This window comes from Cibotium barometz, chromosome 37 (genome assembly GCF_041138505.1).
Source record: "Cibotium barometz isolate CiBa-2024 chromosome 37, ASM4113850v1, whole genome shotgun sequence".
NCBI lineage: Eukaryota > Viridiplantae > Streptophyta > Polypodiopsida > Cyatheales > Cibotiaceae > Cibotium > Cibotium barometz.
Genome location: NC_141082.1, coordinates 41,815,691 through 41,829,950, shown reverse-complemented (window position 1 = coordinate 41,829,950; position 14,260 = coordinate 41,815,691). Strand labels below are relative to the sequence as shown.

The 14,260-nt window shown below is 40.3% G+C and overlaps 1 protein-coding gene across 1 annotated transcript; it reads left to right on the top strand.

The window, feature by feature from the left end:
* Positions 1-8,182: 8,182 nt before the first annotated feature.
* ACOS5 (acyl-CoA synthetase 5) lies at positions 8,183-10,992 on the top strand. The gene is made up of 7 exons (XM_086776376.1): positions 8,183-8,359; positions 8,591-9,424; positions 9,910-10,108; positions 10,208-10,353; positions 10,487-10,554; positions 10,643-10,745; positions 10,840-10,992. Exons 1-7 carry the CDS (start codon positions 8,183-8,185, stop codon positions 10,966-10,968), a joined length of 1,656 nt encoding a protein of 551 aa, XP_086632502.1. The 3' UTR covers positions 10,969-10,992.
* Positions 10,993-14,260: the final 3,268 nt, after the last annotated feature.

Sequence of the window (14,260 nt, the reverse complement as noted above, 5' to 3'; positions counted from 1 at the left end):
TTTGCAGGTTCAGTTTAATCCTGATGGTTATTATGTTGAAGACTTTAAAGACAAGTGCAGGTTGGTTGCAAAAGGCAACAGAGTGGGCAGAATGTTTACATTGAATGTAAACGTGCCTGAAGTGAGTGCTGTGATGTTTGCAAATGGTTCAGGAATTGTTGCAGACACAGACGTTTGGCATAAAAGAATTGGACATGTGAATGTGCAGAGAATGAAGTCTATGCAGACTAAAGGAATTGTGACAGGGCTGCCAAAGTTTAAAGTTGAAGGTATGTAGAGAATATGTGAAGCATGCCAATTTGGAAAGCAAACAAAGCATGTATTTCCACGTAACAGAAATGTGAGCAAAAATGTACTAGATGTTGTGCATTCAGATGTATGGGTCCTACGAAGACCATGTCAATGGGAGGCTGCATGTATTATGTGACATTTATTGATGACCACACAAGGAAAGTGTGGGTATACTTCATGAAGGAGAAGGGTGAGGTGTTCACTCACTTTCAGAATTTTAGAGTTATGGTTGAAACGCAAACATGAAAATATGTAAAGTGCCTAAGGTCAGATGGAGGAGGAGAGTACTTCTCCAATGAATTCTCTGAATTTTTGAAGAACGGTATTCGAGACAGTTTACATGCAGATACACTCCGCAACAAAATGGAGTTGCTGAGCGAAAAACTGGCACATTGCTAAGATTGCGCGAGCATTGATGGAAGAGAAGAATATGCCGCATAGCTATTGGGTTGAGGCTGTTTTTACAGCAGTTTACATGATGAATAGGACTCCAACTGCATCCATACATGATGTAACTCTAGAGGAGAGGTTTACTGGCAGAAAACCTGATTTGTCTCATTTGAAAGTCTTTGGATGCATTGCATATGTGCATGTGCCAGATGAGCTGAGAACTAAGCTAGATCCAAAAGCTGAAAATGTGTGTTTATTGGATACTCCCTTGAGCAAAGGGGATACAGGTGTTATAACCCTGCTACACGTGAATTGAGGGTAAGCAGGGATGTTGTTTTTGATGAGATGAGCAGCTGGTATGCTGCTGAAAAAGAAGCTGTTGGGGCTGATGGGCACAGAATGCAAGTCAGCAATCACAGTCTTTGAGTGGACCAGGCGAGTCCTCATCTAGTGGTTCAGTTTGATAGACCATGGAGTGGCGGGCTGCATCATAATACCAGTCCTGCAAATGTGATTAGTACATCACATAAAGGCAAAGAGAAAGTGATTGAGCCCCTTAGTATGCTTGACATTTGTGCAGGGCATTCTCATGTTGATGGAGAGTCTAGTGGCTCAGAGATGAGCCTTGATGAGGATCTTGGGATACCAGCTATGAGAATACCTGGTGTAAAGAAAGCCATGGAAGCCATGAATGCAAAGCTGTGAAGATCTGGGAGAGTGAAGAACCATGTTGCAGAGGTTTACCTATGATGCTTGTGTGGCACATCAATATGCATACATGGCAAAAGTTGTGCAAGTTGTAGAGCCCACATGCATTGATGAGGCTGTTGGAAATGTGTGTTGGGAGAAAGCTATGGATGAGGATCTTGGGTATTGAGGTGATTAGGTCACCACATGGTATTGGATTACTGCAGAGACAGTATGGCTTGGACATGTTGTCCAAGTATGGTATGACAGGTTGTAAGCCTATCTCAGTGCCATTGGATCAGAATGGCAAGTTGAGTGCAGATTCAGGAGAGATTTTGGAGGATCCTACTATGTATAGGCGCATAGTAGGGAGCTTGATCTACATGACGATCACCAGGCCAGATTTGAGCTATGCTGTTGGGTTGGTGAGTTAGTTTATGCAGGTTCCTCGGAAGCTGCATTTGGATGCATTGAGACACATACTGAGGTATGTGAGGTCTACTTTGCATTGTGGACTATTTTATGAAACTGGGACAGAGATATGTGTACATGGGTACACAGATGCTGATTGGGTTGGTAGTATCTCAGCTAGAAGATCTACTAGTGGCTTCATGTTTTCTTTGGGGAGTGCTGTTTTGTGACTTGGAACAGCAAGAAGCAGCCTATGGTTGCTCTATCCAGTATAGAGGCCGAGTACAAAGGTGCTGCTATGAGGTAGCTTGGTTGAGAAAGCTACTTGCATATTTGGGTCTATCAGTGGATAGACAAGGTGTCATTTTCTGTGACAACATTAGCAGTATACAGTTGGCCAAGAACCCAGTTTTTCATGCTCGCATGAAGCATATAGAGGTCCACTACCATTTTGTCAGAGAGAAGGTCTTGGCAGGAGACGTTGACCTTGTTTATGTCAGTACACAGGATCAGGTCGCTGACATCTTCACCAAAGCATTGGGTACAGAAAAGCTCCACAGATTCAGGGCTTCACTTGGTGTACATGAGATGGAGTTGAGCTCGAGGGGGAGTGTTGAGATATCGAGCTCATCTAGTGAGGTGGTGGACACTGATGACCCGCCTGGGGGATAGGCCCCACACTTACACCACTGGCATGGTTGGTGAGATCATGGGTGATATGCGGCCAGTGGGATGACAGGTTGTGTGACAGCCATTCTAGAGACTACTGGCATAGTTATAGCGCTAGCTCATTTAGTTGGGCTCACACTATAGAGAACCCTAGTATGTATTTGGTTGAGTACCTTTTCATATGGTGTGTACTCTTATCTTTGTATATGGTGTGTTGAGTGTTGAGTGAAGAAGATGAAGATTTTCAGCCTCTCACCTTGTGTGTTCTCTTTTAGGGTTTTGTGAGTGTGTGTGTGCTACAAGAGCCCAAGCTCTCTTCTCCCCTGCATCTTTTCAATGGAAACTCAAGTCAATAACATGGCATGATGCATCCACCTGTGTGATATGTGTCACTAACTCCAGATGATGTGATATATCCATGGTGGATATTTTGATGACATAAACTAATGATGTGGTAATTAGAGTGAGGTAGTAACTCTCCCTCCTTGATGATGTGTTAATGCATGTGATATGGCATCTAATGAGGTCACATGCCATGTCGTCAATAATGAGGTGGCATGCCATGTCATCAATGAGATGGCATGATATGTCATCTCAATAATGAGGTGGCATAATAAAGTGACACATTGAGGTGGAATGCATGCCATGTGCAGGTGACATGTCAAACATGTGGGCACATATATGAACACCTTAGGCGTCTCCACCTAAGCTTGGTACATTATCTAATCTATGTTATCAAGCCTAGTTAGGCTTGGAAGGGTATAAACAAATCAAGTAGAGCTACTTTCATGTAAAATGGATAAAAATAGACCTTTTTATACTTAAATTAAACCATTTTTTCATAGATTCACCATGATCAGCAATAACTTCTTACATAACATTATTATAAAACTGAATTTCTATAACTAATTTACTAACTATGCTCAAGTGCTCTAAGACTTTGAAGTAAAATTTCAATAGAGATCTTGGAAAATCTAACCATTAAAAATGAAATTCAATCATATGGTCACATTGTCATTAGAATTACCTCCCTTGGGTTATTTAGTCAAGTAAAAATAAGTATTTTTTGTTATAAAGATATGATATACAAAATACTCTTTTTATATATCTTCAAAATATATAATAATTAATGTAAAATTAAAATTATATAAAAAATTACTCAATAAATCAAGTTAAGATCACCATTTATATATCTTTTTGCCTGCAAAGTGGGGATGGAATTGAAGTTATAACAAGAAAGTTATTAACATTTAATTATCATATTATCTAGCTATTCAAGTTTAGAACATGTAATATACACTATATTTGTGATGCACGACATTTGGCATTTGAAATTTCTAATTTTTTATTAGACCATATGTTTAAGTGCACAAATAACGGGGTGATGTTTCATTCTAAGAACTTAGTTTCAAATTCCTTTGCCATAAGTGGGTGAGATTAGCCATTTTTAGTGAAAAAATGGTAGCTTTTTGCTACAAAAAAACTTCATAGGTGAACCAAAGTGACAACCCTTACTGTACAACCACCCCAGGTGCAAACATTCTAGCCTTCACTTCAAGCATGCTCACATCCAATGGAAATGCATGTATGCTAGATATCAATGTCTACGATCACACATGTACCATGTATAAACATTGTAGCCTTCATTTCAAGCATGCTTTACATCTAATGTAACCCTCGGGGGCTGGACTACTAAGAAACCCTATGTATGACGTGCGTTCAAGGGGTATTTAAAAACCCCCTTACCTGTGAATTTTTCATGAATAAAATGATCCCTTTTTCTTTATGGACTTACGGGTTATGTGTTTTTAAAATTGTTAAAAACAACCCCTTCTGTAAATGTATTTATGTAAATTTACCTTAAAATTTTGAATTTAAAAATCCCTTCATTTGAACTCATGTGGTATACTTACATATTTTTTAGTCAACCCCTGTAAACATTATTCCAACTTTTTTTCCTTTTATAACCAAGTGGCACTGGTTATTAAAATCCTCCACATAATATTCATAAGAATTAAACCTCAATTGCAGACCCTACTCAATCATTTGACGAACAAAAAACCAGGGTCTTTGTTATGTAAGTACATTAGCAAGGTACTTAATTCATTCATCTCGTATAGATAAAGAAAAATTACCAACATGCTTGGGGGGTTTACCAAAAAAATGTAAAGATAGCACGTGAGTTCAAATGAAGGGTTTTTTTAATTCAAAATTTTAGGGTAAATTTACAAAAATATATTTACAAAAGGGGTTTTTTAATCAATGTTGGAAAAAAATTCCGTAAGTCTATAAAGAAAAAGGGGTCATTTTATTCATGAGAAACTCACAGGTAAGGGATTTTTTTAATAACCCTTGAACGCACGTGTGATACATAGGGTTTCTTAGTAGTGCACCCCCCGAGCCAACATGCACAATAGGGTGTGGTATACCATTAAATGTTTTCACATAACCTAGTTTTTCCAAATCCCTCAAATCTCTAAACCACTCACCATGGCTAGTCATCTGGTTAAATGTAATAGAATGTACATATCATACATCACTTGAATTTGATAATGCATCTGGAATTCTTGAGCTAAGCATATGCTACATCATAAAAATCTATTCACTTCTATCTTCAATCTATTTGCTTGAAGATCCAAAGTTTCCTTACTGTAGCTTTCATTTTTTACGTCATTTTGCTTTTTATAGTAGTGTCCTTTGATATATTCCCTAGTTTTCCATATAATATAACTCTATTTCATTATTCTTTTTATGTGAGTGCCCTTTGATATATTTCCTAGTTTGCCATAGTAATAGTATTCCATGCTATTTTCACTTTGATTCCTTTGTCATCCACCTCAGCCTCTCTGGCTCCCCCCATGCCTCTAGAGTGGCCTTTTCCACATGTTTGCAAATTGGAATCATGTTACTGATGTCCACAATTCCCGTTTCCACATCGGTGTGCACCTTAGCCTCTAGATGAAGATTTACCTCACCCTCTACATGTGTCTCATTAGAAGGCCTTCTCCTGCATATTACTGGAGGATGATTTACTCCTAAAATTTATATCCTCCACTAATTAAAAGGACTATAAGGTCCTGAAAGTTTGGGAATCTCTCTCAAGTTTGAATAGATGTCCAAAATTGATCATAGTCTTTTCCAAGCCCATTCAGTGTAACTATGCTAGCTACACTGAATGGGCTCTTGTTTTAATTGCATCTTGCTAGCCTTATATATAGCTTAACCAAGGTGCCTTGTTGCAAAAAAAAATGGTTATTACATGGGGAGAATTCCAACTAATCAACCATTCCAACCTCAATGCCATCTCAATCAACAAAATTCTAGACCATAAACTTCACTATCATCAAAGGTTCGATTCTTCTTTTTGGTGCACCAAGGATAGCTAAAGTAATGAAATCTCCTGAACCACTCATCCTCCCCATTTTGGAGTACAATTTTGCTTTGGGATATTATCATCCTCATTTAATTGTAATAACTAAATGGTTCTTGCATTTTGATAGGGCATATTCAAAGTTAAAGAACAAGGGGGTGTTGGAATAGTCTCCACATCTCCAAAAGGTAAAAGCTTTGCATATAAAGCTACAGGATCTTCACCCACTTACAATCAAGAAAAATATCATGCTCTTATATTTCGTTTTCGAAAACCTTAGGGCTTGGAAATTAAGAATTTAAATTTTTTTGGTGATTCTAAATTAGATAGTAAATAAGGGAGAGGGGTTTAGAAGGTAAAAAGCCCATCTCTTGGCGCACTTCTTTAAGAGAATTTTATTCTTACCTAATCTCTCTCATATTCCTAGCTGTAAAAACCATCAACTAGATCTTCGTACTAAAGGTGAATATTTTCTCCCTTCATCAACATAAGATATCAAAAATATCAACACTAGAAGAGATAGTGTGGAGGCTAGAAGAAATTAAAAAGGCAAAGAGAAACACTCAAGCTTTACATTTGTAAGCACTCATTGTGGCAATGATGTTTGCTATCAATCAACAATCTAATGAGGAGCCTTAAGGTACCCATATTTTATTTTGTTTAAATCTCAAGGGCTTGTCTCATTTGAGAAAGAGGAGCCACAAGCTAAGCTAGATTTATTTCTTAATAATTTTGGGCAGCATAATGACAAACTTGAACGTGTTCACTAGGAGAGATGAACTAGACCTAAAGGAGTACATCAGGGCTTTTAAAAGGTACTGCAAGACCCATGTGGATAGAATGAAAGAGAGTGGCTTGACTTACTACCAAGATTTCATAAGGCCGAACACTCACTTAGTATGAAAGGTTGGATGTAGAGACCAAAGGGACATGGAAAACATTAAGTGATAGCCTAGTAAGGGAACTCTAGGAAGTAGAGAATTATGATGATGTTATGTTTGTAGTGGTTAATTTGAAGCAATTGATAGGGGGAAAAGTAGTGTCTTATGTTAGGACAACTTCTCTCATGAGAAGTCCGGTCAAGTCTATGCTAATGTGGTAGAACCCTTGGTGTGGAAAAGTTTTATTAATGGCTAGTCAAAGCCCCTAAAAAGGAAATTGAAGTTTGAAGGTCCAGGAAACCTTGAAGCAACTCTAGCTCTAGCACTCCGATGGGAGAAGGTGCTCGAAGATGACCCGTAATCTCCTTTAGTAGTGAAGCCTACTATGCCTTTGGTTCCTCCTATAAAGGCTACTACTTCATGTATTCTCCCAAAACATTTCCTCCACCTTAACCACACTTAGTTCTAGAACAACAAGTAGCCATCTTCTAGATTCTAAATTTATCAACTATCTATTCGGCTCTTAGAAACCCAATCAAGAGGAGGGGAAAGCAGAGGACCACCAAGGAAAAAATCAAACACTACTTATTACCAATGTGGGAAAAAGGAAAATTATATGTTTTATTTTCTTATCACACCTGGAATTATTTGGGGCGAAGACGACAAAAGGGGTAGTGAAACCTCACCACCTAAAAGGAGGGGAAGGCTAAAGAAGCTAGAAAGGAAGGAGCCTAGCAAAGGAATTCCTTTACAACCAATGGTCTTACTTCTAGAGATTGAACTGAAAGACAAGGGAAAAGAAATTGAGAAGGGAGATAGTAGTAAAACGCCTACCAAGAAAGCATATGCATCCTTCTAATTTGGTGATAGGATAGGGGGAAACAAATAATTCAACTCCATTGTGCAAGATCTAAAAACATGCATGGTATCCACTATGCTATATAGGATAGGGAAGGATGGGATCATTTGAGCAGCCATCACTAGGAAGAAGCAAGATAGGGCATCACACAAAAGAAACAAAATTTCGTTAGGAAGGTATATATGAAGGATATTTTGGAGTTGATTAAAAAACCATGAATGGAGGGTATTCTTGGCCATGTATGCATAAGGATGTAGTGGCCACACCTCTAGAAGCAAGAGTTGTGGGTTCGAATGGACCCAAGTGGAAGGACCAACTCTCCCCAAAAAAAAATAAAAAATCACGCGTGACGCAGCTAACCTCGTTGCGTCGTAATTGGAGATTGTCCTAAGTTATGGGTACCGAATTCAGCGTACGAAAAGTGTGAAGGATGACCAGCTATGTATATAAAAGCCACAAAAAATAATAATAAAAGGGCACGCTCTTGAAGTGACCAACCTCAAACTCAACAAACTCCCATCGATGCATTGAATGAGAGTATATTGCTTTCTTACCTAAATAGTTGGACGATCGCTTGCACACACACACACACACAGAGAGAGAGGGTTCTGATTCTTGCAAGAGATGGAGAAGCCGCAACTGCATGAAGAGGAAGAGTTCATATTCCGGTCGCAGTTGCCGCCATCGCCCATCCCCGAGGACCTCTCACTTCCACAGTTCGTGCTTCAGAACGTTGACGCCCACCTCGACGCTGTGGCCCTTGTGGATGCTTCCGACGGCAGACAATTCACCTACGGCCAGGTTGGAGAACCTTCTTCCTTGGTCTTTTCAATTTCTCTCGTGCAGATCAGGTACTTTGTTACGTTTTTTTTCTAATAGTTTCAGAAGAATCATGATAAGGCGCCGGCTTTTTGTGTAGAATAGGTAAGGGACTGGTTTCTTTGTTGTAACGAAAAGTAGATAATCATCCAGATCGCATGATGGTTTTTTTCAAGGAAATATCTGTTTCTGTGCTCTTTTTATACCATGCAGGTGCGATCCTTGTGCTTTAACGTTGCGGCCGGGTTATCTCTCCGCTTCAACATACGCAAAGGGGATGTGGTGTGTGTGATACTACCTAACGTGCCAGAGTACCCCATACTAGTGTTTGGCATACTGACGGCTGGGGCTATTTTCACCGGTGCCAACACCTCCTCTCACCCACAAGAGCTAGAAAAGCAAATAAAGCACTCGGAAGCCAAGCTCATCATAACGGATACACCTTCCTTTTCTTCAAAGGTAGAGCACCTTGTCAACCAAGTCCCCGTTGTTATAGTTGGCGCAGACAACCCCCCCCAAGGAACATCATCTGCCAGCCTCCTCTTCCAAACGGATCATAGCACTCGTGTGACCCTCCCCCATGTCTCCCAAGAGGACCTTTGTGCCCTACCTTTCTCTTCTGGCACCACCGGTCTATCCAAAGGGGTCATGATAACCCACAGAAACCTCATCGCCAACTTGTGCTCCACCCTCTTTGATCTAGAAAAGTCGTCCCACCCTGGGCAGAATGTGACCCTTGGATTGATGCCTTTCTTCCACATATATGGTTTTACTGGCATCTGCTGCTCTACTTTGAGGACAAAGGGGAAGGTGGTGGTGTTGGCAAGGTTTGAGCTTGGCCTTTTTTTGAATGCCCTCATCAAGTATGAGGTTACCTTTGCCCCCATTGTGCCCCCCATCATCCTCTCCCTTGTCAAGAGCCCTCTTGTGGATGAGTTTGATCTCTCCAAGCTCAAATTGCAGGCTGTCATGACTGCTGCTGCTCCCCTCGCTCCGGACCTCCAAAAGAGCTTCGAAGAAAAGTTCCCCGGAGTTATGATTCAAGAGGTACGCACACCAATTCTTTCATATGATCCCTTGCACCACAGTGTTTTATATTATCATTAATTAAAATTTCTAAACAAATGTATTACATATGCTAAACTTATTTTTTTTCATTCCTTTTTTAAAATTGCGTTATGTTAAGTGAGCTTTATCTCTATGGTTTAACTATTAAAACTCTTCTTGAAGGTAAAACTAATACGGATTTCATTCGCTTTGGAGATTTATTATCTTTCTCTATAAGATGATCTACATATTGTAGCTAGACTATCACCACATTCATCCAAATTATTATTTTAGGTTGTTTTCTTTTGAAAAGAAAAATTACAATTTTTTGATTATATTTATTATAAGAAACAGTAGAACTCGAATTTATTACTCTTTGAAAAAGAAAATATTACTTATTAGATCATTCATCTTCTTTATTATCATCTATTTGGAAAAGTGTTACATATATATTTTTGAAAGGAGAATAATTTCATGAATGGCAGGCATATGGCCTCACGGAGCACAGTTGCATTACACTTTCTCACTGTGCGGCTGGTCACCCGCGCGGCATTGCAAAGAAAGGCTCGGTGGGATTCATTCTCCCAAACCTAGAGGTGAAGTTCCTTGATCCTGAGACGGGCAAATCCGTGCCACAAAACACACTCGGAGAGCTGTGTGTTCGCAGCCAGTGCGTGACCAAAGGTAATCTGCAACATATCCTAAGAATGCCTTCTTAGGATCTCGGGTAAGCGCCCACACCTCACCTACTTGTATGTATTAATCACGACTGGTTTTGCTCAGGTTACTTCAAGAACCCTGAGGCTACCAACAGCACCATAGACCAGCATGGGTGGCTACACACTGGTGACATAGGCTACATAGACGATGATGGTGACATTTTCATCGTGGAGAGGATCAAGGAACTGATCAAATACAAAGGTTTTCAGGTGGGCGAGGGTCTTCGGTGCAATTATGTCATCGAACATCTTGATGCAGCTGAATCACACTCCCTTTACCACACCTTAAATGATTCTTAAATACACCCTAATAATTCTTTTAAGCACTCCTTGTGACTCTTAGGTACCTCCTGCGGAGCTCGAGGCCATCTTGATCTCGCATACAGAAATAGACGATGCAGCTGTAGTACCGTAAGAATCTCTCAACTCTCTCTCGCTCTCTTTTATCTGTGTGTGTGACGGTGTATGTCTTGAAATCCCTTTTTCTACCAAATCAAAGGATACCGGACGAGGAGGCTGGGGAGATTCCTGCAGCTTGTGTTGTGCTTGCAAAAGGCAGCTCGCTCACAGAGGAGGACGTGATGAAATTTGTAGCATCTAAGGTATTAACTCTTAACTTCTCACTTATTCATTGATAATTAATGGCATAGAGTGCATTGGAGCTCACATACTTGTGCATATATATGGATGCACTAGGTGGCTGCCTACAAAAAGGTTAGAATGGTGAGCTTTGTCGACAACGTTCCAAAGACGGCAGCTGGAAAAATCTTGAGGAGGACTTTGAGAGAGAGTCTTCTGAAGCGCTTGCAGGACGCCAAAAATTGAAGTGTATAACCAAGAGTTATTGGAACAAACTCGAGGGAACTGCCCCCTTACTTGTTTTAATAATGTAATTTACACAACATAGTTTTGCACATACGAAATACAAATACACGTGTTAAGATATGTGTGTAAATATTAATTATTAATATTGCAATTTTCTACTGTTAAGATATGTGTGTAAATATGAATTATTAATATCGCAATTTTCTACTTCATTTGGTTGACCCAAGAAGCCTTTCAGTAAATGTCGTAAAATGACCTATATTATAGGATATGGTTAGTCCTACATCTAGATAGAGGGAAGGGATTGTCCAATCCATATCTAAGGCCACAATAGAGGAGGAATGATTACACGGTACCTGCGATTGCATATATAGGATCATTGAACATGAAAAGATCCAAATACCTATGGCGCAAATTGGGACATCCAAAGCAAGAATGCCCACAATGAGCGAAATTGTAATACCTCTTGTGATCCCAGTAGATCCTACTTTTGTAGTATCATCTCGCCATAGCATGGACCAACCCACATCCTCTAACCCACAAGGCCATGCTGTAGGGACTCAAGGGCAAATTAGCATGTCATTGAGCTTCATTTTCTTAGATCCTAGAGCTGCCCCTACCCAAGACAATACTAGTACACTGCCTCATCCAATGGCAAGCATCACACCAACTATGGCACCTATGTGACTGATGTAGAATTACCTTTGAGCCACATGCCCGCAGTTACGATAGCCAACACCACTTCACACATGGAGCCCCCTCTGCTTGGCATATCTAGTATTACCATTCCTAGAGGGATCACATCTCATTCTAGTGCACCCATGAAACATCCCTTCCCTGGAGTTAGTGTGCTACCAACTCCTATTGTTACTGAGCACTGTGATACCGGATGTACCTAATGCCCATATGACTACAGTACGTATTGGAGTGCCAGTATGGCACATACCTTATGTAGCACATCGACCTCCACTAGGATTTAGACTAATTCATCCTCATGCACTGCCACGTGTTATACCTCCACCTACTCCTATCATTGATCCTATTATGCTAGCACCAGCTCTACCCATAGACCCAGTTCCTTTTGCATAAGCCCTGGGAAGAGCGGTAGCAAAAAGAATAGCACCTGTTTTGTAAGAAATGGTGGTCACATAGCCATGGAAAGGCTGCTCAGATAGCTAAGCTAACTCATAAATTCACTGGAGATGGTGATCCTAGGAGACATTTAGAAGTATTTGATCAAGTGTTTAAGACCCTAGGAGAAAAAAATGAGATTTCCAAGACCAATTCCTTTAGTCTAACATTAGATGATAAGGTTGGGGATTGGTATAGAACTCTTAGGGTCGAGGAATGCTTTAACTTCACTGCTCTTAGGAGATTGTTCTTGAATCAATTTGTGCATGAAGGAGTCTTATGGGTACAACTACACAAAGCCAAGAGGGAAGAAGAGGAATTAGAGATTTAATTAGCTGTCTAAAGCATTTGAACTCTCATTGCCTTCCGCATGAACACTATTCGAATAATCAATTGTTGGATAGATTCATCCACGTACTTAACCACCATGAAGCAATCTATAATGGATTAGTTATTCGAGGGATCACTACATGAGATGAAGTCACAACAAATGCCATCCAACTACTAGAGGATTATAATCTCATGGCCAAAGGAGCTAAAGCATCTGATTCTAAATCTATAGCTTCTAGAATCACGGGACATAGCACTTCTATAGTTAAATCCCTTGCTAAAGGAAACACTTTAGTCGAGATGAACTTCATAGATTTCATGAAAGCACTCCAAGAGAAAATGAAGGCCAATAGAGCCCCCAAAAATGTACATATGTACCCAAGGAGAGAGCTTCAATGGTGCTCAATCTACCGACAAGGACATTCGACCAGTGAGTGTCCACTCCTAAGGGCACATTATAATGATAATTGTACTTTTTGTGGACGTTATGGTCATGAGGCTTCACAATGCCGCACACGTTTGCAAACCCTTGCTAATGCTTCTAGGCCTCAATAGTTGGCTTTACTGGCCCCATCACAGCTACGAGCCATATTTCTTACGGTAGCATCTTAACCCAATATTGATCAAACAACGCAACAACCTATCGTAAACAACAAGGGAGATTTACAATTTACAAAATGTGTGGTTACCTCCATCAATTTTGGGACCTCAACCTCCACCCCTGAGAATCACACTACTAAATCAAATAGGTTTCAAGGAACCTTTTGAGTGTCGAGACTATGAGGTTTACTTGGACAGTGCCTCAGATGTCGTCGTGTCGCTGAGGACTCCAGAGAGCTTCATCAAGACTATTATGTAGTGGATGGCCAAGGGAGAGTCAAGCCAATTTACCAACTTGCCGTGATGGGCAGGGGCCAGGACATTATTGCCACAGCTAGAAGAATGCCTCTTCAATGTTGCCACTGTCAAGGTCCCCATCGAGTTTTGGAATTCCCTCTGAAGTTTCCTCATCTCTCAACCAAGAAGTGCCCTAAAACATGCCATCGGCTACTTGTAACCATTGTGGCATAGATCATTGGATTAAGGACTACCCCAACAAGATTGTGGTGATAAGATCACAAATAGGACCTATCATAACACCCCTAAACATGATTGGGGTAAGTAATCAAACTCAAAGACAGACTGAAAGCGATGTCGACTCCTTAGTTACCACAATAAAAATAGAGCCCACAACATTCAAAGAAACTACAGGGCTCAGAATCTAATACAGATTCCCAATCTGAACAAAGGGATGAAGTTCATGAAGATGCCAAGGAGCATCTCCGAAGATGGCAAAGACATGAATGCTATGCAATGAATCATCATAAAAGGCTACAAGAAAGAATAACTACTTCCCAATGGCTCCAGTACATGGGTGCAGTTGACTTACATCAAAAGTTTATAGACAATTGGGGAGAGGAGTTATAAAAGGTCAGGTGTTGGGTGCAAGGCTCATTTTTCTTTCTTTCATCAGTTGCTTAGGTGCATCTTTAGCCTCTCGTTCCTTCTGTGCAAATTCACGATTTTGTTTCCTTCTAGCTGAGTGACTCGATTTTGGTTCATTAGAGACTTCCACCTTAGTAGCTATATCAATTCGGGGTGGTCTACAATACTTGACTCCAGTACAATAACTACTTCCCAATGGCTCCAGTACATGGGTGCAGTTGACATCCCAATGGCTCCAGCACATGGGTGCACTTGACTTACATCAAAAGTTTATAGACAATTGGGGAGAGGAGTTTATAGACAATTGGAGAGAGGAGTTATAAAAGGTCAAGTATTGTAGACCACC

Coding starts and splice junctions, on each gene's coding strand:
- ACOS5 (XM_086776376.1), top strand. CDS start 8,183: ATGGAGAAGCCGCAACTGCATGAAGAGGAAGAGTTCATATTCCGGTCG. Junction 10,354..10,486: donor TCAAATACAAAGGTTTTCAG/GTGGGCGAGGGT, acceptor TGTGACTCTTAG/GTACCTCCTGCGGAGCTCGA. Junction 10,746..10,839: donor TGAAATTTGTAGCATCTAAG/GTATTAACTCTT, acceptor TGGATGCACTAG/GTGGCTGCCTACAAAAAGGT.